The sequence below is a fragment of the Dipodomys spectabilis genome, unplaced genomic scaffold (assembly GCF_019054845.1).
Source record: "Dipodomys spectabilis isolate Male_0828 unplaced genomic scaffold, ASM1905484v1 ptg000095l, whole genome shotgun sequence".
Taxonomy (NCBI): domain Eukaryota; kingdom Metazoa; phylum Chordata; class Mammalia; order Rodentia; family Heteromyidae; genus Dipodomys; species Dipodomys spectabilis.
The window spans coordinates 24,832,162-24,856,658 of record NW_024870772.1 but is presented as its reverse complement, the minus strand read 5'-3'; the positions used below and the strand labels follow the sequence as shown (position 1 = coordinate 24,856,658).

General features: G+C 44.0%; 1 protein-coding gene across 1 annotated transcript; it reads right to left on the bottom strand.

The window, feature by feature from the left end:
• Nucleotides 1-17,453: 17,453 nt before the first annotated feature.
• Nucleotides 17,454-23,988, bottom strand: Gjb2 (gap junction protein beta 2). Its single transcript, XM_042685496.1, has 2 exons — nucleotides 23,775-23,988; nucleotides 17,454-19,061 (listed from the first exon to the last, which is right to left on the bottom strand). The coding sequence occupies exon 2, from the start codon at nucleotides 19,037-19,039 to the stop codon at nucleotides 18,359-18,361; it is 681 nt and encodes a 226-aa protein (XP_042541430.1). The 5' UTR covers nucleotides 19,040-19,061; nucleotides 23,775-23,988; the 3' UTR covers nucleotides 17,454-18,358.
• Nucleotides 23,989-24,497: the final 509 nt, after the last annotated feature.

Below are 24,497 nucleotides of genomic sequence, written 5' to 3'. Positions count from 1 at the left end.
TTTTGAAAACAAAGAATGCACTTACCTTACATTGAGTGTCGGTTGTTGAAATACTAGGGAAGTTTGAAATAATTTACCAGTTATATAACAGCTCTCTTAGGCACAACTTGAGCTGTGAAGTTTATGATACGTTAAATTATATTAAATATAAAAGACTTTCAAACTCCCCAGCTAGGAGCTGGTAGCTCATGGCTGTCATCCTAGCTATTTAAGAAACTGAGATCTGAGAATCATAATTTGAAGCTAGCTCCTGGGAAAAAACATCTGGGAGATTCCATATGTAATTAACCAGCAAAAATGCTGGACTGGCTCAGAATGAAAATTCATGTGAGAGTTTGAGGCCCTGAGTTCAAATCCTAGTATAGGGAAATGGCTCATTGAAGCCTTCCTAATGTGCTGCGGGCACTGCCAAGCTTTCTAATCTTGGTATCTTTGTGTGTGTGTGTGTGTGTTTGTGTGTGTGTGTGTGTGTGTGTGTGTGTGTGTGTGAAACTAGGGCTTGGATTTAGGACCTGACCATTCTCTTTTAGGTTGTTTTTTTTTTCTCTCTCAAAACTGGCACTCTCCCATTTGGCCATATCTCCACTTCTGGCTTTTTGCTGGTTAGTTGGAGATAAAGAGTCTCTTGGATTTGTTTGTCTAGACTGACTTCAAACCAAGATCCTCGGATCTCAGCCTCTTGAGTAGCTAGGTTTATAGACATGAGCCACTAGTGCCAGGCTCTAATATCTTTGTGTATGTGTGTGTGTGTGTGTGTGTGTGTGTGTGTGTGTCCTGGGGTCCTGGGGTTTGAATGCTGGGTTTGGACACTGTCCCTGATTTTCTACCACTTGATTTACATCTCCACTTCTGGCTTTTTTTTTTTAACTGTAGTTTAGTGGAGGTAAGTGTCTCAAGACTTTCCTCTCCAGGTTTGCTTTGAATTGTGATCCTCAGATATCAGCTTTCTGAGTAGCTAGGATGATAGGCATGAGTATGAATATTTCAAAATTTGTACGAATAATGTTCATTTATATTATAATAAGTTGTAAATCTTGATGGAAGTAAATCTCTTTGAACTCACTTTATGCCTGCAAACTTGGAATAATATCACCAAACTCCTAGAGTTATTACTGAAGGATCCATCACATCCATGCCCGGGGACCACGCGGGGGCAGGCAGGCACAGGAGAAAGGTTATTACAAGGTTTATTAGAGGAGCCATATTTGTCCCTGAGAGAGAGAGCGCATGGCACTCTTCACTATAGCAGGAGGAGTCTGGGGGTAGGAAGTGAGGTAGATGGGAGCTCAGGGGTCTGGGCAGAGAGACGGGGCGGGGGGGGGGGGGTAGATGTATGTGGGAACTCAGGGCTGGGAGGAGCTCAGGTCTGAGTGGAGGTGAGGACAAAGGTGGGTATAATACTAACAATTATGAAACTTAAATAAGAAGTGAAAGAGGTAAGCAAGAGTGAGAAAGCAGATTACAAGCTTGAGATATTCTTATTGACATTGATGACAAAGCCTTCAAACTGCTGCCTGATAATGATATCCAGGCCTCTGTAAAGGATCTCTCTTTCCAGTCTAGACTGGCTGTGGAAGGTAAAGAACTTGCTAGGATATTTCTGGATCCTTAAAATGGTTTTTCCTGGTCCAGAATGTAAATACAATCATTGACTTAATTGTACTGTCAAAAAGGGCTCAGAATCAAAGCCCTTACCTCTTGTATCCTGGGGGCTTCTATTTCAAATTCTAGAAGGAGCTTGCCATTCTAGGAAAAATGGTTTGAGTGGGTTTTATTATTTTTTTGTGGTTTCTCTTTTTAAGACAACATAGCCAGTCACCTCCAGTGACTCATACCTGTAATACTAGTTTACTCAGAAGGCTAAACTTTGAGGGTCACTCTTCAAAGCCAATCCTGGGCATGAAAGTCTGTAAGGATCTTGTCTCAAATTAGCCAAAAGCCACAAGTGGAGCTGTGGCTCAGGTGGTAGAGTGACAGCCTCGAGTGAAAAAGCTAAGAGCTAGCAGCTAAAAGATAGCACATGGGTCCTGAGTTCAAGCCCCGGTACAGGCACAAAAATCTATAAACAAACAACAACAGCAACAATAACAAAAGAAAAACCCAATAGGCGTTGGGACAATTTTTTTCCCCCTCAAGATTGTTAATGGTTGGGAGTGTAAAGCAAGCAGGCCTCGATGAGGTGATCTTACTCTGCTATGAAGAGTTTACTCTATATGAAAATTATCTTAAGATCCCAAGGAGCGTGGGCATATCTGAGATCTGCCAAATAAGCACTGAAACGAGGGGGTGAAGCGCTGAATGGGTCACACAAATGACAGCTCCTGTGCACTCAGCGGAAAGCAGATACTGATGGCAAACCTCACCCGAGTTCCTGCTTGAATGTTTGGAGGGAGAAGCTGAATGCATCCCTGCCTCCAGAGCCTCACTCATGAAAAGCCGAGGAGAGACAATGCTGTATTCTAGTTTCTGGCATCTTCCTTCTCTTCAAGGGTGAGCCCACGCAGATGTATGAATAGCCTAGACTCTTATGTCCCCTTCCCTGGCCCTGTCAAGCTGATATAAGTGCAGGTTGAACAAAGCAAGTCCAGGCAAACATAACAGTGAATATTATGGGTTTTGGTCACAAAGAGAAGTGTGTGTGTATGGGGGTGGGGGTGGGGTTTGGTACAAACCTACCATGCTTAGAGTAGCAGATTAAAAAGTTGTAGATATTGCTGGGTGCTGGTGGCTCCCACCTGTAATCCTAGCTATTTAAGAGGCTGAGATCTGAGGATCCTGGCTTAAAGGTAGCCAGAGCAGACAAATCCAATTAATCAGCAAAAAATCCAAAGTGAAGCCATAGCTCAAGCAGTAGAGCACCATCCTCAAGTGAGAAACCCAAGCGAAAGCGTGAAGCCCTGAGTTCTAGCCAGCACAGGTGTGTGTGCGCATGTGCACACGCACGCACATGCACACTCACACACACACACACACACACACACACACACACACAGATGCCATCAAGCAATTTGACAGTCATTAGTGGCTTAAAAATAACTGTCCAATTTTATATGCTTCTTTGAACAGATGTTGCTTTTTCCAGGCTGGTGACATGAATGCTGTTGTTATTTTTATTTTATTTATTTGTATGCTGTTAATGGGACTTGAGCTCAGGGCCTGAGTGTTCTCCCTTTCCTTCTCAAGGCTGGTGTGCTACTACTTGAGCTACAGCTTCACTTCTGGCTTTTTGGAGCTCAGTTGGAGAAGAAAGTCTCAGACTTTCCTGCTTGAACTGACAGAGCTCAGCCTCCTAAGCAACTAAGGTTATAGGTATGAGCCATTGGTGCCCAGATAGATGCTACTTTTTTCCAGGATGGTGGACTCGATGTTCTATTGTATTATATTTTTAAAGTGTCTCACTATGTAGCCCAAGCTGGCCTCCAAGTGGAAACCCTCTGCCGCAGTCTCCCAAGTGCTGCTGGCATTGTAGGCTAAGTTCTAGTTTGTGATCAGATCTGACAGGGTCTGTATGTGGTTCTCTGGGAAACCTCCAGGGCTGCTCTCTGGGAGAGCTGCTCTCAGGGACAGGCTCCATCCAAAAACACCTAACATGTTCCTGCTCCACCCCCTCTCCCTCTTTCCACAGAATGTCCTAATAAGCAGCCTTGTGGCTCCCTCACTATGACCCAACTAGAAACAGCACCTCCCGCGAGTAAGCAGAATCAGCTGTCGCTGTCCTGTATACTCAAGGTAATAAAGAGCCACTTAGGAGAGGAAGAGCCTAAGTCATTGGCTGGACAGTGCTCCTCCCTAGGTCTATGGACACTTCACTCATCTGGCAGGAGATCTTGCATCTGTGGGCCTTGGGCCAGGCTGCAGGAGGGAACAAAAGCTCAGAGTGCAGCCTGGATGGTTTGGCTGCCAGGACCTTGGCTCCTACCTTCAGCCCCAAACCTTTCTTTTTTGCTCCCCAAAGTATGCTGTCCCTGAGCTCTTCAGCTCAAGGCTAGCACTTTACCCCTTGAGCCACAGCACCACTTCGGCTTTTTCTGCTTATGTGGTGCTGAGGAATCGAACCCAGGGCCTCATGCATGCAAGGCAAGCACTCTTCCGCTGAGCCACCTTCCCAGCCTGCCTAGATTGTTTTTTGTTTTGCAAAACAAAACTAGTACACTTGCTGGGCTAATATTCCACCTGATTGTTTTTTGTTTTTGCAAAACAGTTACTACAGTTGCTGGGCTAGTATTCCATCACTGGATCACACCCCTAGCCCTTAGCCCTGATTGTTTTGTGAGTTTCAATCAAGCCTTTCTAATTCTGCCTTCTTCTCCCCCCTCCCCCTCCCCACATTGCACCCTACTCATTTTTCCCCCCACAGGTTCTAAATCAGTCTCTACTTACAACTCTATGCCTTAGGGACTTCCTGATTTCTGTTTCCTTCATTGTAACAGCACAGCTTTTCTCTGTATTTTCTCTCTTTTACTTTCTGTTATCAATCCACTGCCAAGTTGGGATTATTTGTAATACTTATATTGAGAATGGTTTCACTGTGTAGCCTCCACTGGTTTAGAACTCTCAATCTGTTAGGATTGTAGATACCCGGATCTCTTTCTCTGTTGTATCAACATTAATTTGGCCACACATTCCTGCACCTGCCTACTTCAGTAGCCTCCAGGATGTATGTCCCAGTCTTGATTGAGCTGTTCCCTCCTACAACAGTTTCAAAGTCAAAGTTATATTTTTTATGGAGTGTATTTGGAAATTCAAACTCCAAAGCAATCTAGGAGCAAGGGTGACTTTTCAGGGGGAGAGCTGAGACTCTGGCTCAGAGGTAGGGCATTTGCTCTGATTATGTTGGTCTTCAGCTTAGAATTCCTGGGCTTCTTATGGCCCACCAAGCATAGTCTATCCTTTTATCTTTGTGCTCAAAGGCCTCCAACAGCAGCAGCAGCCCAGCCTTACCCCTCCCCAGCACATCCTGAGATCTAATGCATAACCAAGCTTCTTTCTTGTCAGCACTCTGTATTCTTGGAATGTGAGCAGGCTGACCTTCCTCTGTTCCTGCAGAGTACCAGAGTCCAGGACTGAGCTCTAGGTGGCTTTCTAAATCCTTCAGAGCATTGTAGAATCATGTTTATGAGACTTTCTTACTCTTCCTTTCCCTCTCTCCCTTCCTCCCTCCCTCCCTCCCTCCTTCCCTGCCTCCCTCCTTCCTTCCTTCCTTCCTTCCTTCCTGCCTTCCTTCCTTCCTTTCCTTCTTTCTTTGAACTTGATGCCTGGTGCTGTACCACTTGAGCAATACCTCTGCCCTGCTTTTTGTTGGTTATTTCTGGAAATTGATTCTAGTAAACATTCTGCCTGGCTTGGCCTCTAACCTTGAGTCTCCAGATCTTTGTCACTTGAGTAGCTAGGAATACAAATGTGAGCCACTATTTCCTGGCTGCCTAGAATCATTCATGTTCTTTCTTTCTCTCTCCCTCTCTCTCTCTTTCTTTCTTTCCTTCTTTCTTCCTTCCTTCCTTTCTTCCTTTCTTTTTTTCTTCCTTCCTTCCTTGCTTTCTAGCGTGTTCTCTCTCTCTGTCTCTCTCTCTGTCTCTCTCTCTCTGTCTCAAGCTATCCTTAGATTCAACTGAGTTTTCTTATAAACCTTCTGGGCATTCCTGTTCTGTTCATCCAGAGAATAGAACACACAAAAACCCCAGAAGGTAAAGGTAAATGAAGCCATTTTACAAAATCTTGAACTCATATAAGTAACTCTTCTAGTTTGTTGTCTTTGAGAGGAATATATCTTCACTCTCCAAAGACACAGTATTATGAGTATATTTATGTTCCCATTCAGAATGCAAAGTGAGCCAAGAGGAAATCATTTTTAAAAAGGTGTCTACTTCCTTTTCTTATAAAGACTTAACTGGCCCGTTCCTGGAGCTTTGGAGTGTGCTTTTATAAACTTGAAGGGAGTCAATTTGTGTGTGTGTGTGTGTGTGTGTGTGTGTGTGTGTGTGCGTGCGTGTGCGCACGCGCCAGTAGTGGGGTTTGTACTCAATGCTTTGTGCTGTCCCTTAGCTTTTTTGCTCAAGGCTTGTATACTACTACTTGAGTCACAACTCCACTTCTGGCTTTTTGTTGGTTAACTGGAGATAAGACTCTCAGAGAATTTTCTGCCTGGACAAACTTCTAACATTTATCTTCAGATCTCAATCTCCTGAGTAGCTTGCCTGGAAAATCAGCACCCACTTGTAATAAATCGTAATTGGAGATGAAATCTCTTGGACTTTTCTGTTCAAACTATGATCCTCACAATCTCAGCCTCTTGAGTAGCAAGAAATACAGGTATGTGCTACTGGCACCTGGCCCATTTTTTTAAAGTGCCATTACACAGCTATTAGGAGTTTGCTGACTGGAATATTCTTCTAATAATTCATATGCTTCTAGATATAGGGGATTCTTTTGCGTCTGAGTGGGATATAAATAAAAATCTCTAAATAAGATTGCAGAAAAAAAATGAATTTATACCAGTATTGTGAACTAAGTTTCCAAGGGTATTAATAATTCTGGAACTTAGAGAAATAAAATCTTGGAGGAATTTGCCATGATTGCTAAGACTCTATCACTTTTTTTTTTTTTTTTTTTTTTGGGTCCAGTCATGGGGCCTGAACTCTGGGCCTGGGCGCTGTACCTCAGCTCTTCAGCTCAAGGCTAGCGCTCTACCACTTGAGCCACAGCGCCACTTCCGGCTTTTTTCTTTTTGCTTATGTGGTGCTGAGGAATTGAACCCAGGGCCTCAGGCATGCAAGGCAAACGTCTACCATTGAGCCACCTTCCCAGCCCCTACTTTTTTTTTCTTTTTTCCAGTACTACGACTTGAACTCAGGGCTTGGGTGCTATCCTTTAGCTTTTTTGCTCAAGGCTGATGTTTTATCATTTGAGCCACATCTCCGCTTCTAGCTTTTTATGGTTTAGTTGGATATAAAAGTCTCATGGGCTTTTATGCCTGGTCTAGCTTTGAACTGTGATCCTCAGATCTCGGCCTCTTGAGTAGCTAGGATTATACATGTGAGCCATGAAGGTCCTGTTGTATAATCTTTCTTGAGAATAACTTTTTTTTTGGCTAGGCCTGGGACTTGAATTCAGGGCCTGGGCACTATCCCTGAACTTCTTTTGCTCAAGGCTAGCACTCTACTACTTGAGCCACAGTGCTACTTCTGGCTTTTTCTGTTTATGTGGTACTGAGGAATTGAACCCAGGACTTCATGCATGCTAGGCAAGCACTCTACCACTGAGCCACCTTCCCAGCCTTTCTTGAGAATAACTTTTATCTCTAATATTTTATTTGGACAGGGTTATAAAGTACTCTCAATATTTTTGAATTAGGAAAGATCATGTATGGCCTGTCCTGTGAATTTGAAGCAGAGAATTCTCTGGTATTTCTCTCCTAAATAACTTGACCAGACTTGAACATGGTTGTTTTTCATGAGGCAGGGTAAAACTCAACTTTGTGCTCAGACTTGTCTTATTCGTTTAATGTTTACAGGTAATTTATATGGGCTTTGGAATTTATTTAGGTGCATCATAGTGCTAATAAAATAAGATAGAAATGTTAACAGTGTTTGATGTGTGTCTGAGTTCAGAATACATAACATGATGAGAAACACAGCCAGTATCTTCCAAAGCACACCCTCCATGGTCTCTTGTGTTGGGAAAAGAGATCCTTCTTCTCTATTAAAAAAATTATGCAAACCAAGCACCAGTGGCTTATGCCTGTAATCCTAGCTACTCAGGGGAGATCTGAGGATCGTGGTTCAAAGCCAGCCTGAGCAGAAAAGTCTTTGAGACTTATATTTCCAACTAACCACCAGAAACTGGAAGTGACGCTGTGGATTAAAGTGGTAGAGCACTAGCCTAGAGCAAAAAAGCTCAGGGACAGTGCCCAGGCCCAAGCAAAAACAAGTATGCATTTATATTTATATATCTATATCTATATCTCTATATCTATCTCTATATCTATCTATCTGTCTATCTATCTATCTATCTATCTATCTATCTATCTATCTATCTATCTATCTATCTATCTATCTGAAACATAAAAATTCTACCATCTAGTTCATATCATCACTGTGCAGCCATCACTATTATTGATTTCCAGAACTTTCGCTTCTTCCCAAATTGAACTAAAGCTTTACCCAAAAAAAAAATCTCCCTTCCTGGGAGTGTAGCTCACAGCTGTAATTCTAGGTGCTCTGGAGGCTGAGACTCTGGTTTGATGCCAGCTGGGTGGACAAATCTGAGAGGCTCTTATGTCCAATTAACTATCAAAAGGCTGGAATTAGAGATGTGACTCAAGTGGTAGAGCACTAATCCTGAGCAAAAAAGGTAAGTGAATGTGAGGCCCTGAGTTCCAGTCTGGCACACGTACACACAAAATTAAAACAAGAAACCTCTCTTCCTCTAGTCCCTGTAACCATTCAGTTTTCGCTCTATAATTTTGACTATTCTAGGTTCCTCACATATGGCATTTTCCTGTCTGACTCATTTCATTCAGCATCATGGCCTCAAGGCTCCAGCATGACACAGAAGGTGCCAGAATTTTCTTCCATTTATTTATTTGTTGCTGGCAGAAGGGTTGAACTCAAAGCCTCTTACTCTCACTCAGTTATCTTATTCATGGCTAGTCGTCCACCACTTAGCCGCTCCTGCAGTCCAGCACTTTTGTTGGTTTATCTGAGATAGAATATCGAGGGCTTTTTTGCCCTGGCCAGCTTCACACAATGATCCTCCAGATTACAAATGTGAGCCATTCGTGCCTTCTTTGATATTTCATTTTATGGATAGAATATACTTCATTTTTACATCTCTCCATGGGCTATAGTGAATCATGATGCAAAATTAGGCTTACAAACCTGTTCAATTATATTTTAGAAGAGCCTATTGTTTGGAAAATGCACAGCAAACAGGAAAAAATGCTTTCTTTAGCCATTGTGATTTAAAATTTCCTCAAATTCATTTTTAAGTTTTGACAACCAGGTGTCAGAATGTGTATAGAGTCTGATAAAGTCTGATAAAATTTGTAAAAATCTGATAAATTAAAACCAAATAATGCTGACTCTTTAAAGAGTGCAACTATAATGTTGGATAACAATTTAATGTTTTTGTGTGTGCTGGTACTAAAACTTCAGCTAAGAGCTCTGAGCTCCCCTTTAGCTTTTTTCCTTCAAGGCTGGTGAACCAAAACTGTGCTTTCAGATTTTTGCTGGTTACTTGGAGATAAGAGTCTCATAAACTATTCTGCCTGCCCTGGCTTTGAACTGTTATCCTCAGATCTTAGCCTCCTAAGTAGTTAGGATTACATATTATAGGTATGAGCTGCCAGCACCTGCTTAACTTTTTTTTTAAAGGGATTCCCCCCCACCCCGCCCCCCATGAATGTGTTGAGAAAGAAGTCACCTGACCTTATGGCATTTATGGCCTGAGATGGCAAGATTTCAAACAAGCAACAGAATTGTTAGTGAAGCCCAAAGAAAAGCCCAAATAGGAGGCTGTAGAAAGCCACTAAATATAATCATGAAGTTATAGAAGGTAGCTAATGCTATACTTTATTTGCTTATATTATTGTACTGTTTGTGAGAGGAAACTGTATGCTTATGTGGATTTGTGTTTTTCATTTCCTTGCTTTAATAAAACAAGAGTGGAAATACAAACCTCAAAGCAACTGGAGGTTTTTTATGGAGTGGTAAATGTAGCTGTTCAGGTGGAAAAATTTAACTTGTTGGCTGGTACCCCAGGGGATCAGAAGAGGCAGTGCCCTGCAGTTACTCCTCTAGACGGCAGATGGCAGAAGAGAGGCTTTCTAGGTCACTGGACAGAAGGACAAAGGTCTTTCACAAAACCCTTTATCCAGTTACAACATCAAGTGTCCAAAAGAATACTTGGCAAGTCATTTAGATTTTTAAAGAAACAAAAAAAGAGCAAAGTAAACAGTAGTCTCAGATCTTTTCCTGGCATGGATTAACTTTCATGAAGTTCCTGAAGACCAAGATTAAAAAAACCAAAACAAAAACTTTATTTCATGTGCTGGTCTTGTATAAGGTTCAGTGTACCTGTCATATCCAGAATGTATCACACTGTGTGGTTCTGTTTGTTGTTCTTCTTGTGTGTGTGTGTGTGTGTGTGTGTGTGTGCGCGCGCGCACACATGCTGGTGGTCCTGGGACTTGAACGCAGGGCTTCCTGTCCTCACATGGCTTTTTCTGCTCAAGGCTAGTGCTCTACTACTTGAGCCACATGTCCACTCCCAGTTTTTACTAGTTAATTTAAGAGTTTCATGGCCTTTCTTCCTGACTGGCTGTGACCCAATCTCAGCCTCTTGAGTAGCTAGGAGCCACCAGTGCCTGACTCACTGATACTGTTTTGTAAAGTGACCATTTTATACATATTTGCCACCTGCACGGTAACCTTTCAAAATGGTCTTTGTGTTCCAGCAGCACATATGAAGATTGTTGCAAGATATTTTTGCAAGATACTTGCTCAAATTTGCCACCATCTCCTTATATTAAGATAAAAACTTGCAAATTAGATGTGACTGAAAACATTGATCTTTAGAAGTCTAAATTTGTGTCTTGCGGATAAATGAGCAGAGATGAAGCTAGAAGGAAGTCTTTGGTGCCACTCCATATTCAACTCAGTGTGTGTGTGTGTGTGTGTGTGTGAATTCACGGCCTGGACACTATCCCTGAGGTCTTTTGCTCAAGGACTCTACCACTTTGAGCCACAGATCTACTTCCAGTTTTCTGGTAGTTTACTGGAGATGAGTCTCACAAAGTTTCTTGTCCAGGCTGGCTTTGAACTGTGATCCTCAGATCTCAGCCTCCTGAGTAGCTAGAATTATAGGCATGAGCCACTAGTACCTGGCTATACTCAACATTTTTATTGGCTGATGTGATCATAGAGAAATCATACTCAGTAAACTGAGAGATGCCATAAAGTTGTAGGAAATTGCTAAAAAACTAAAGACAGGGTTTAAAAAGACCTGGGTGAGGCAGGGAGCTGGTGCCTTACGCCTGTAATCCTAGTTATTCAGGAGGCTGAGATCTGAGGATCACAGTTCAAAGCCACCCTGGACAAGAAACTCTGTGAGACTTTTATCTCCAGTCAACTTCTAGAAAACCACAGAAGTGAAGCTGTGGCTCAAGTGGTAGAGTGTCAGCCTTAAGCAAAAGAAGCTAACGGACAGTTCCTTGGCCTTGAATTCAAGCTCCACAATTGGTGTACACACACACACACACACACACACACACACACACACACACACACACACACACACACACCTGGATAAGCTAGGAGGATAGGCCAGAACTAGAAAGATGAGCCCAAACTTGCAACGTGAGACTAACCAGGGAAAATGGACAGCCCTTCATATAGGATAGAAAAATCTTTTTGAGCTAGTTACTGGTGACTCATCCCTGTAAATCCCAGTTACTCAGGAAACTGAGCTTTGAGAATCCTGGTTCAAAGTCAGCCCTCAGAAGACAAATTCAAGAGACTCTTATTAACTAGCAGTAAGCTGGAAGTACAGCTGTGACTCAAGTAGTAGAGTGCCAGCTGTGAACAAAATAGCTAAGGGAGAATGAAAGACCCTGAGTTCAAGTTTCAGTAACTGACAAAGAAATAGAAAAAAGAAAAATTGATTTGACATGTGTAAAAGAGTTATCTGTAAAAAGTAGAGACAACAAGTTGTATCTTAACAAAGAGGTGGTTATTGATTAAAAACAAATACCTATCTATATATACTGACCTTGAAAGATTTCCAAGGTATATTGCTAAGAAATGCAACAGCCAAGTACCAGTGGCTCATACCTGTAATCTTAGCTACTCAGCAGGCAGATATCTGGAGATTTGGGTTTGAAGCCAGCCTGGGCAGACAAATCTGAGATTCTTATTTCCAATTATTTAGCAGCAAGTTGGAAGTGGCGGTGTGGCTCAAGTGGTAGAGCATTGACCCAGAGTGGAAAAAGCCAAGCAAAGCTTGAGGGCCTGAGTTCAAGCCCTAGGACTGGCATACAAAAAGAAAGAAAGAAAACAGGAAAGAAAGAAATACAACTATTGTGTATGCTTGTGAGTATATGTTATAGAACCATGGAGGCATGGTTACATCTTACAACCCCTTGTAAATTGACAATATCTTGGGTTGAAAATCTACTCAATTTATGGTAGCTTCCTTTTGTGGTATTCGCCAATAGCCCCCTATAATATAAAGGCTAAAATGTTGTCTGGTTCACAGCTCAGGCCCTGTTGGGTAATAGTTGCTGGAGCCTAGTAATTGTTGGTGCTCCATAAATACTGGTTGAGGAAAGAAATCAGAATGGGAATGAAATTACAAGCTACAGGATCCTAGAATTGCAAGCCCCACATTCCATGGGTGGTAGGAGCAGCTGCTGTTGGCCTTTGAGCTTGAAATCTCCCTGAGCTCTGCCTTCCACAGCTGCTTTATAGGAGAAGGCTGACAGCAGCCTACTCATTCTTTTGCTTTTCTTTTTTCTCGCTTCCTTCCCTCCCTTCCTCCCTCCATCCCGCCCTTTCTCTCTCCTTTTCCTCCTTTCTTTCTTTCCTTCCTTCCTTTCTTCCTTCTTTCTTTTTTAAAAATACATTTTTATTGTAAAAATACTGTACAGAGGGGTTACAGTTACATGAATAAGGTAATGAGTACATTTCCTATTGAGCATTGTTGCCTCCTCCTTTGTTTTTCCCCTACCATCCCTTCCTCCCCCAAATACTCCCCCTTTCTTTCTTCCTTCCTTTCTTTTCTTTCTTTCTTTCTTTCTCCCTCTTTCTTTCTTTCTCCCTCTCTTTCTTTCTTTCTCCCTCTCTTTCTTTCTCTCTCTTTCTTTCTTTCTTTTCTCCCTCCCTCCCTCCCTCCCTCCCTTCCTTCCTTCCTTCCTTCCTTGCTTCCTTCTCTTTCCTCTTTTTGTTCCTTTCCATGTTACTGGGATTTAATTTCAGAACTATGTTTGCTAGGCAGGTACTCTACCCCTTGAGTCCTGCCTCCAATTCTTGGGACAGGGTCTACTTGTGCCTCTCAGGCTAGCTTTGAACCTCATGATCTTCCTGAGTGCTGGGATTATTGTGTGTACCACATCCAGCTTCAGCCCAGTAATTTCTATTGTTGTTGTAAAGGTTAACATATGCAAGAGCTGTGAAGGACTTGGTACAATCTGTGTTATGTAGAGTAGATCCTAACCACACAAATGTATAAGTTTCTTTATTACAGTCCTTTTTTCTTTTTCTTTTTTTTTTTTTTTTTGGGTCTGGTTGTGGGCCTGAACTCTGGTCCTGGGTGCTGTCCCTCAGCTCTTCAGCTCAAGGCTAGCGCTCTACCATGAGCCACAGCACCACTTCCGGCTTTTTTCCTTTTTGCTTATGTGGTGTTGGGGAATCGAACCCAGGGCCTCAGGCATGCAAGGCAAGCGCTCTACCACTGAGCCACCTTCCCAGCCCTACAGTCCTTTTTTCTTGTTCTTTTTCACTTACTTATTTCTTTATTGTGGTGTTGAGTATAGAACTGAAGGCCTTGTGCATGTTAGGCAAATGCTTTACCACTGAGGTACACTGCCCCTTTCTCCCCCCCCCCCCCCCCCCCGCCCCCCCGCCGTGGATTCCCTGAATTATGAGGAACATAGCTGTCATCTCTTCTTTCTGTTTCTGAGTTTACTCAGCCATTCTTCCTTAGCTGATGTGGTAGCTCTCTCCTTCCTATCTTAGGCTTTTTTCAGACTTTATATTAACATGCAGTTTCTCAGTCTCCTAGTCATTTGCTTGAGGTTTGCTGGAGTCATCATTATTAAAGATGTCATCCACCATCTTCCCAGCTTGAAATTTATTGAGCAGAAACAGGCCCTAATAATAGCTTTAGTGTTGTCCTAGGTGGAGAACTTGTACATAAATTACCTCATTGGATTGCCCCAAGCTTGGGAACAATTTAGCAACAATATTAAAGGTTAGGAAACTGAGATTGGGATAAGCAAAGGGTCTCCTATTTATTCACCTTGACCCTCTCAAAACTTGCTGTAGGTTCTTTAGTGACCAGGGGCACCAGAGGAACAGGGTCCCTGTAGTACATTCCATTAATTCTCCAAGTGGATCTGATTCACTGGTGTTGGCTATCTTTTAACAGGTGTGCGTGTGTTTGATACATGCTTGTGGGTTAGTTAGTAAATGCCTTCCCCATCTTCATTCTGTTCAGTAGGCAGGAGACCTTCCCAACAGGTCTGTGCCTCCTTCTACAAACTGCCAATTGCTGCTTCAGGACAGTCATTTCCAGACCTGAAGCTCTAATTTTCAGCATGCAGCCAGACTGTTCTATCAGTTGTATGAAGTGGTTGTGGGTAGTCTGTAATTACTTTGGTCCTGTCTTTTTAATACCTTGAAAGTGATAATCTTCTTGGTTCGTAGGAGTAAACCTAGCTATGTAAAAAGCTGTTATTTTTTTTTAACAGATGATGTGTAGGGCCACCTTAGAAAGTCGATAGAGACTAGGTAGCTCTTCTATATTTTCTGGATGAGTGGGCTATTTTTCTTTTAATTCTGTTTCAGTTCATTTCAGGGTAGCATCCAGGAAAGAGCAGAGTGTAAGCCATCACTCAGACCACAGGTTGACCTGACAGGTCTGTATCCTGGACTCTGAGCACTTGTGTCTCCTGAATTTAGCCTTGGTTACATACAAAGATACACAAAGAAGTCCCATGGGAAAGATACCACATAGGATTTTTGTCATGTACCAGCCAGTCTTTCACCATGAAAGACTTTAAAAAAATTAAATAGGAAGAACCTTTTATTTTGCAGTATGGTTGGGACCAAACTTAGGGTCTTGTGTGTAGCTAACAAATATTCTGCCAATGACCTACACTCCCAGCCCAAGAACATTTTAATTAATTAATTAAATTTTATCATGCTGGTACAAGGGCTCCAACCAGGGCCTTATATTCTCACTTAACTTTTTTCTGTTCAAGGCTGACCCTCTACCACTTGAGCCATCTCTCTCTCTCTCTCTCTCTCTCTCTCTCTCTCCTCCTCCTCCTCCTCTTCCTTCTTCTTCTTCTTCTTCTTCTTCTTCTGCCAGTTCTGGGCTTAAACTCAGGGCCTGAGCTTCTCTATGCTCAAGGCTAGTACTCTACCATTTGAGCCACAACACCACTCCCGGCTTTTTCTGTTTATATGGTACTGAGGAATCGAACCCAGGACTTCATGCATGCTAGGCAATCACTCTACCACTAAGCCACATTCCCAGCCGGAGCCACATCGCCACTTTTGGCTTTTCCCTCAGTAACTGGAGATAAGAAGCTCATAGACTTTTCTTCCCAGGTTAGCTTTGAACTGTAATCCTTAGATCTCAGCCTCCTAAGTACCACTGGCACCCAATCTAAGAATGTTTAAAAGTATCAGTTTCTGTGATTCATCTTGGACTCCAACTCCAACTGACCATGTAGCTCTAACTTACATTCTGTGAAGAACATTCCAATCTACACACCATGTTGTTTTTAGGATGGTGCTCTTTTAAAACTATTTATGGTATGGATTTGGGAGGAAATAACATTTTATTATTTTGTCTCTATCAATTGTTTTAATCACAGAAACTTTAACTAAGGTGGAAAAAGAATTTCAAAATAGTGGATAGATAACCTGTTTAGGTAGCCATAAGTAGTGACAAAATATAATAAAATATGGGTATATACACACATATGCACACACAAAACACAGTAGAGGATTTTAAGATCTGCTATTAAAAATACATTGGAACTAGGAATGTGGCTTAGTGGTAGAGTGCTTACCTAGCATGCACGAAGCCCTGGGTTTGAGCCCTCAATAGCACATAAACAGATAAAGCCGGAAGTGGTGCTGTGGCTCAAGAGGTAGAGTGCTACCTTGAGCAAAAGAAGCTCAGGGCAGTGCCCAGGCCCTGAGTTCAAGCCCCAGGACTGGCCAAAAAACAAAAAAACTAAAAACATTGGAGGAAGTGGTACTGTGGCTCAAATGGTAGAGCACTACCCTTGAGCTGAAGAGCTCAGGAACAGCACCCAGGCCCAGAGTTAAAGAACCATGACTGACCAAAAAAAGCAAAACAAAACAAAAATTGGACTTTTAGCTGAGTGCTAGTGGCTCATGCTACTAAAAGAAGCTGAAATCTGAAGATCTCCATTCAAAAGCCAACCCAGGCAAACAAATCTGAAAGACTCATCATCACTCAAGCAGCAAAAAGCTGCCAGCCTTGAACAAAAAAGCTAAGCCAGATTCTGAGGTTCTGAGTTTAAGTAAGACTGGCACACACACAAAAATAATTTAAAAATGAGTCTGCCATATTTTAAATGATATTTGAGATTTTATAAAAGTGACCAGCATGCAATTAAAGCCGTGATTTATTTACAAAATGACTGTGCAGTGCTATTTGTGGCCAGGAACATGTTCATTCACACAGTGAAGTTTGTTGAGCACCATGTTTTAGAAACCACCCTAAGCATGATGGTAATATTAAGGTTCTGCTTTCCTGAAGCTGCTGTTGATCCAAACTCTAATTTTTAAAAAAAATTTTTTTAGTGCCGATCTTTTGCTCTACCACTTGTGCCACTGCTTTACTTCAGGCATTTTGCTAGTTAATTGGAGACAAGAGTCTCATGGAATTTTCTGCCTGAGCTGGCTTCAAATTACAATCCTCAGATCTCAGCCTCCTGAGTAGGTAGGATTACAGGAGCAAGCTATCAGTAACCCCACTGTATACCATCTTTAACAATAAAAATGCAAATAAAAATGTCTATTAGTTTTAGTTCCAGTATAATTGGATGCTGATGAGGGAAGCCAAGAATCGTTCAAAGCAGAAAAAAACACAAAGCTTAATTTTTAATGAACAGAATTCAGAATCTATCTTTCCATGAGTTCTTTGAAAATAGGAAATCCCTTGACCCATCCCAATTTGTTTCCAACCATTAAATTGAACAATGACATTCAGATTCTCAAGCAGCCCATTTAAATCAGTGTGTTGATGTGTGATCACATACTACAGGGTATGGATATACCACCAACCATGCCCTGAGTTCAAGCCCCAGGACTGGCTTATAGATGGCAGTTGGTGGTATAGCCAATCTATTTCTAACGAAGCATTACACCTAATTTTCTTTTGGCGGGGGGGTTGCCCATACTGGGGCATTGTCCTTTAGCTTTTTTTCCTCAAGGCTGGTTCACTACCACTTGAGCCATATCTCCACTTGTTAGTTGAAATAAGAGTGGTGTGGGCCTAGGAATGTGGCTTAGTGGTAGAATACTTGCCTAGCATGATGAAGCCCTGGGTTAGATTCCTCAGAACCACATAAACAGAAAAGCTTGGAAGTGGTGCTGTGGCTCAAGTGGTAGAGTGTTAGCCTTGAGCACAGAGAGACTCAGGGACAGAGCCCAGACCCCAAGACTAGCAAAAAAAAAAAGAGTGTCATCAATTTTTCTGCCTGGACTGGCTTTGGACTGTGATCCTCAGGGCCCAGCCTTCTGAGTAGCTAGGATTATAAGAGTTAGACATGGACTCCTGGCCTAAGTCAAAAATACTGAAGTAAAGTCATATGCTACCATAAGCTATCATAAAGAACTTCTGGTTTGTCTCATTTGAGAGGCTGTAATACTTTGCATACCACATACCACAATTAATACAGTGGGCTGCCTTTCAAGCATAGTGGTAATTCTCATAACCAAGGTGTCATCTTTTATATTAAGATAGAAGATCTAATGATACATTATTTACATATCACAATCTGAGCCTTTGAAATAGGAATAATGTATAAAAGTTTCTAGAACATCTTGTGATTAAAAGAATCTATTTTAAAGTTTTCCTTAAAAAAAAAAATACAACAGAGCTTAAAGCATTAGGTCCATTGTTACAGATTACAACTTTCAAAGCAAATAAAAGAAACATCAATTCTCTAGGTTTGCATGGGAGAAATGTGGTGAAGGGCACTTGAACTTTCTCAGCATCCTCTTTAGTACCAAAGCCTTTCTCTCTCAGAGAAAGAGGAGAAGTGGGGGAGGAGACAGAGAGAACAAAGGCTAAGGTCTTGTGTTTAAAATATGCAAGTATCTTACAGGAATAACCCCCACCAGCACAGGGGGTTGGTGGAACTAACTTGAGTAGAGACTAATATAGGCTTAGAATGAGGCCTTTGTTTTGGAGTTTTGTGGAAGGGAGCCCCATGGAGACATCTGGCGATTCATGTGAGGTCCTCGGGACTTCAAAATGGTTGCATTTAAGATGAGAATCTTTGTCTTGGGAAATGCTGGTGACTGAGCTCTGACAGCCAGGCCCAAGTTCCCTCATCTTTTCATGTGATCTTTTAGCCAAGAGCCTGGCAAAACATTTAGACTGGCTTTCTGGACTTTCCTGAACAATATCTAATGAACAAATAACACAATTCTGTGATATTTAGCAGAATGCAAATTCCTGACACTGAAATCATGAATATAGTAAACACAGTCTTTTCTGTGGGTCTGGAGATAAAGCAATCCACCGTATTGGGACACGGCCAGGCATTACATTTCACCAGACGTTGCATAAAGAAGCCATTGTACATGACGTAGAAGACGTACATGAAGACAGCTTCAAAAATGACCCGGAAGAAGACACTACTCGTATAGGTCCACCACAGGGACCCTTCAATGCGGACCTTCTGGGTTTTGATCTCTTCAATGTCCTTATATTCATTCTTTATCTCTCCCTTTATAAACTTCCTTTTCTTCTCGTGTCTCCGGTAAGCCACATGCATGGCCACCAGAAGTGCTGGCGTGGACACGAAGATCAGCTGCAGGGCCCACAGTCGGATGTGAGAGATGGGAAAGTGATGGTCGTAGCAGACATTTTTGCAGCCAGGCTGGAGGGTATTGCAGATAAAATCGGCTTGCTCATCTCCCCACACTTCCTTTGCGGCTACCACAAGGATCATGATACGGAAAATGAAGAGGACTGTGAGCCAGATCTTCCCAATACTGGTGGAGTGCTTATTGACACCCCCTAGGATGGTCTGTAGCGCGCCCCAATCCATTCTACCTTCTGAGCGGTGGACACTGAAAAAGACAAATGAACATAACATAGGAATCATTGGTCTAGACAGAAGTTGGGGAATTTCTCTGGGTCTAGGTGAATAAGTACTCTTAAACCTCTTCCTGAGCAAACACTGATACAACTCCTTGAAATAGCAAAAAATAAAACCAATTTAACTTACTACCCAAACTACCTGTGTATTTTAATAAAGATTAGCTTGTTCACCTGAGTCTTACACCCAATCTCTGTGTGTGTGTGTGTGTGTACCTGTGCTTGGGCTTACACTCAGGGCTTCTGTGCTCTTGCTTTGCTTTTTCTGCTCAAGGCTGGTGCTCTACCAATAGAGCCATACCTCCACTCTGGCTTTTTGCTGGCTAACTGGAGATAAGAGTCTCATGGACTTTTCTGCCCAAGCTGGCTTCAAACTGGGATCCTTAGATTTAGATCCTGAGTAGCTAGGATTACAAATGTGAGCCACGGGCTCATGGCTAGTCCACCTAATCTTAAGAAAAATGTAGGGTTCAGGAGTGCACCATAGCAAAATTCTTGTTAACTTAAAAGCATGAATACTCTCTCTCTCTCTCTGTTTTTTGTTTGTTTGTTTGTTTTTTGCCAGTCCTGGGGACTGAACTCAGGGCCTGGGCACTTTTCCTGAGCTTCTTTTTGCTCAAGGCTAGCACTCTACTACTTTGAGGCACAGCACCACTTCTGGCTTTTTCTGTTTATGTGGTACTGAGGAACTGAACCCAGGGCTTCATGCATGCTAGGCAAGCACTCTACCACTATGCTACATCCCCAGCCCATGAATGAGCCTTGATCAAAGTCACTGAGTCCTCTTGGTTTTTTCCAACTCCTCTTGGTTTTACTCAGTTAGAGCCCAGTATAAAACAAATTTTACACTGTTGTTGGGACTGCCCTAAGAAGCCAAGCTCCAGGTGATATAATTTGTAACAATGTTGTATCAAGTCTCTCAGCAGAGACTCTTAAAATCTCAATTAATTTTTAAAATATAATTTTATTGTTATTCAATTAATTTTTTAATATACTGGGACTTGAACTCAGGATCTCATGCTTTGTTTGGCTTTCTTGCTCAAGGCTGGTACTTTACTACTTGAGTTACACCTCCACTTCCCTATTTTTTGGAAATAAAGGTCTCATGAACTTTTCTGTCTTCTAACAGGGATCCTTAGCTCTCAGCTTCCTGAGTAGCTAGGATCACAGGCATGAGCCACCACCACCCAGCTTTTTTTCTTCCTTCCTTCCTTCCTTCCTTCTTTTCTTTTTTCCTTCCTTCCTTCCTTTCTTTTCTTTTGGAGGGCTTCAAATTCACAACCTTCCTGTCTTCATCTCCAGAATGCTGGGATTTCAGGCTGAGAATATAGCAGTGAAATGGTTATTGCCAATGGTTATATGAGTTTGACTCTTCTAGTTAAGATTTCACAAGGGCTTTGTTTCCTTCCCCTGTATGAAAGTTGCAGACTGGATCTACCATTTTCCTGTGGAGGAAGGTCATGGGGTTTTATATGTGAGTTTGAAGTCTCAGTGGTGTGTTTTTTATTGACTAGTCAGCATTTACAATATATGTTGTAAGTGCTGTAATTGAGAATTATTATTGTAGGCTATGGTTTTAACTTAGAAGCATTTTTTGTTGTTGGTGGGGGTGGTGGTGATTGTGGGGCTTGAATTTAGGGCCACAGTGCTGTCCTTAAGTGGTAAGCTACAGCTCTACTTCTGGTTTTCTGGTGGTTAATTGGAGATAAGAGTCTCATGGACTTTCCTGCTTCGGTTGGCTTTGAATCAAGACCCTCAGACCTCAGTCTCCAGAGTAGCTAGGATTCTAGGCATATAAGCCTAGAATCTAGGCAATAAGCCTTTAAAAAAAAAAAAAGACACACTGAATCTTAGCTACTCAGGAGGCTGAGAATGGAGGACTGTGGTTCAAAGGCAGTCCAAGGAGAAAAGCCTGTGAGCCTCTTATCTCCAATTAATGAGCAAAAAGCCAGAAGTGGAGGTGTGGCTTAAGTGGTAGAGTGTCAAAAAGCCAAGTGGGAGCTTGAGGCCCTGAGTGCAAATTCAAGATGGGAAAAAGAAAAGAGGCAAATGATTTTGAAAAAAATGACAAATTCTGCCCAGTGGTTCCCAGTTACTGGCGCAATGAAGCACCTTCATGGTTGTGGCTCAGAACCAACACTGGCTGAACAAGTCACAAAGTCCTTATTTGAAGTGGGTGTAGGGAAGCCCGGGGAAGATCTTCCATGAGCCAGTGGCCTTCTGTTTCATGCCAGGGTTTGAACTGTCCTCATTGATTCATAGCTATACCAGTCTGTCACAATCAGCCCCTCTTCTAAACAAGACCCGCCCTCTCCAAGTACTGATGAGTCACCTGCTACGCACCCCTTCCAAGCTGTAATGAATCCTCTTTCTCTTACTTAAAGCATCCTGCTCTTCTCCTTTTAGGCAAGTTGTATCCTGTTTGCCACTGGACTCCTGAGCAGGCTTGGGATGGAGGTCTTTCATTACCTATAGTGGCTCTGCAGGGGTGAGCCAATCCCACTCAATGCCACCTTGGGGAGAGGAGGCATAAAAGCCATGTGCAGGGAAGTTAAGTCAAACTTCCTTCCCTTAGCCCTATTCAGCTTGAAAACTCAAACCACCACTGGAAAAAACAGTGGTTTAGCAGGTTCAGCCCTGACCCATTTAAATCCAGACTATCCTGGAGGCCCTTAGGGGAACTGGTTGTCCTGAGAAAGGTCTCCAATTCTAGTACTGTCCCCAACAGTAAAGCCATGGAAAACAACAGCATTCAGACTTTTAACGCAACCATCTAATGGAATCAAACCTTTCCCTTCTTCTTGGGCATTTACAAAGTGGAAAAGTTACTGAAAGGTGGAGGAAGGGTGAAGCTATGCCTCTCTGGCCTTCTCTAAGTCATCCAACACAGTTTCTCAGCTGGGTGCTGGTGGCTCATCTGTAATCCTAGGGGCTCAGGAAGCTGATATCTGAGGATCACTCATGGTTGAAAGCCATTCCAGGGCAAATAAATCAAAGAGACTCTTCTCTCCAATGAACCAATAAAACAGCTGGAAGTGGAGAGTGGCTCAAGTGGTAGAGTGCCAACAATGAGTGAAACAGCCAAGCCAGAACAGAAGGTCCTGAGTTCAAGACCCAGTACCAACACATAAAAAACAACCGTAACAATCAAAAACAGGTTCTCACACTCTTCCACAGACTAGCGCAATTACCACCAATTGAAAAAAAAATACAGTTTCAAGTAAGCCCTCTATGGCTGTTTTTTTTTATCTTTAATTTTTATCTTTTAGTTTTCATCTACTTATTGTAATTTTGAATCTGGGTCTTCTGTGTTTTCCAGGCTGGCTTTATACTCTGGGGCTCAAGCAATTCTCCTGTCTCAGCCTCCAGAGTGGCTAGAGCTCCAGAAGATGCCCTGTGTACAACTACCTGTTTTCAAAGTCTTCACAGAAGAAAGTAAATTAAGATTTGGTGTCTCAATGGGACAGGGTAATGGACTAGACAAGCGATTTGACCCCTACCTGCCTAGGGGCCACCTGTAATTGCTTGAAACATGGCCACCAGGTGATTGAAGAGCTGGCTGTTTAGGAAAGGCGCTGGCGAATCACCCCACTCCGGAAAATGAGAAGGGTTCTCCATAACCCTTACTTACCCACCCCTTAGCCAACTGGGGGCCACTTCCAGAAGCTGTCCCCCCCCCCCCACATAACCCTCCACCTTTATCACAAAAGCCTGAAACCTTGCCTGACTTTAGCAACATAGTTTCAAAACGGAGTCCTGAGGGTAAATGGGCGTATTGCTCTCCCACCACCCAAGGTCCTTCCAGAAAGATTCCAGCTCATCTTCTGAAGTGCAGCTTCTTAGGGAAGCTGGAAAATGTGCTCGGGAATCGCGCTGTTTCTCACCCCCTCCCCAGACCCTCCCCGCTCCCCGGCCTCCAGCGAGGAGCCCGGAGGGGCTGATGCAATTGTCCCGGGGAACTCGTTTCTCTGCCAGGCAACACCTGCAAGCAAGTGTCCGGCGCGCGCGCGCACCAGCTTTCCTTCCAGCTGGAAGTCAACTCTTTTCAAAGTGCCCAGGAAAAAGCAAAACAACCCAGATCTTGGCCCAGATGGAAGTGAGCAGGCCCCCCCTCCGCCCCCGGCACCACCTAGATCGGCCACCCAAGTGAGTTCAGGTAATCGCAGCACCCCCGCCCCTGGCAGGAGCAGCGCGAGGAGGTAAAGGTCGCGTTCCTCCCGGGGACGCTTCTGCACAACCAGCGAAACCGTTTCCTTTCTAAACTTTTGGTTAATTTAAAACTTTTTTGGTGGCAGCAGATAAAGCATCGAGGTGACTGCGGGAGAATTTTCCCGAAAAGAATATAGGCGACAGGCAGGTTCCATCGCGCCGGCCGGCCGAACCCCGTTTGTTTCTCCAGCCCGTGCGCGCACCCCTATTTCCAGTTTAGGGGTTGTGCCTGAATTCCTGGGCCCAAAGACGCGCTCTCCTTCGCAATCCGCGCTGGCCGCCGGGACCCCTCGTCTAGCCCAGGGGGAGTGTCGGGCGGGTGGGGTGGGGGCGTGCGTTCTTTGGGACCGTGCGGCCGGGCACCCAGCGTCTGATCGTTCCTCCCCACTCGAGTCTCCCAGCCTCGGTCGCTTCGGTGACGCGATCGGGCTATGGACGTACCGCGGGGACCTAGGCGCACGGACTGGGGGGCTCACCTGCGTCAGGAGGGGCGTGCACGGCGGGGCTGGGTGGTTGGCGAGGGGTCTCGGGCGGCGGCTCAGGGCGCTGGCACTGCGCTGGGGCTGAGGCCCGGGCTGGGGCTGGTGCGGGCTGGAGCGCCGCCGACTGGCCTGCGATTCCGGGACAGCGGAGCGCGCCGGGCGCTGCGGGTCGTCCACACCTGTGTGGGCCAGCGGCGCCTTTTAACCGCACCCCGCACCCCGCCTCCCCTCCCCCGAGAGATTGAGAAAGTCACCGCGGGGCGGCTCCCCAGAGCCGCGGGCGGGGCTCCCGGCCTCCCCAGCCCGCCGAGCCTCGGGCCTCGAACCTCCCAAGTCCCCAGAGGGCCCCCCCCTCCGGAACGCCCCGTCCCCTGGGCGGCCACGGGCGGAGGCCGCCAGAGCTTGGGAGGACACTCGGCCCGAGGCTCTGGGTGCTTGGCTTTTGGAGGAGGGGGGTAGCATGGAGGATTTCGTGATTTCGACTGCTTTCCGCGCCTGGCTGTGATAGTCCGAACAGAATGAGCGCGCAGGCGTTCCCAGGACGGGAGTTGGGTGCAGGCGATGGAATTCAGTGGCCCGCGAGGCTCTCCCCAAAGCGCCCCAAGGCGCAGGGCCGCTGGACTCCAGTGTAGGAATGGCAGGGCGAGGAAGGGGCGACACTAGTGTTGGCAGCGTCCCCCCCACCCCCGCTTCTATCTCGTTGTTTTCTCCATTGAT

Excerpts from the sequence above, each read along its gene's own strand:
- Gjb2 (XM_042685496.1), bottom strand. The coding sequence starts at position 19,039 with ATGGATTGGGGCGCGCTACAGACCATCCTAGGGGGTGTCAATAAGCAC.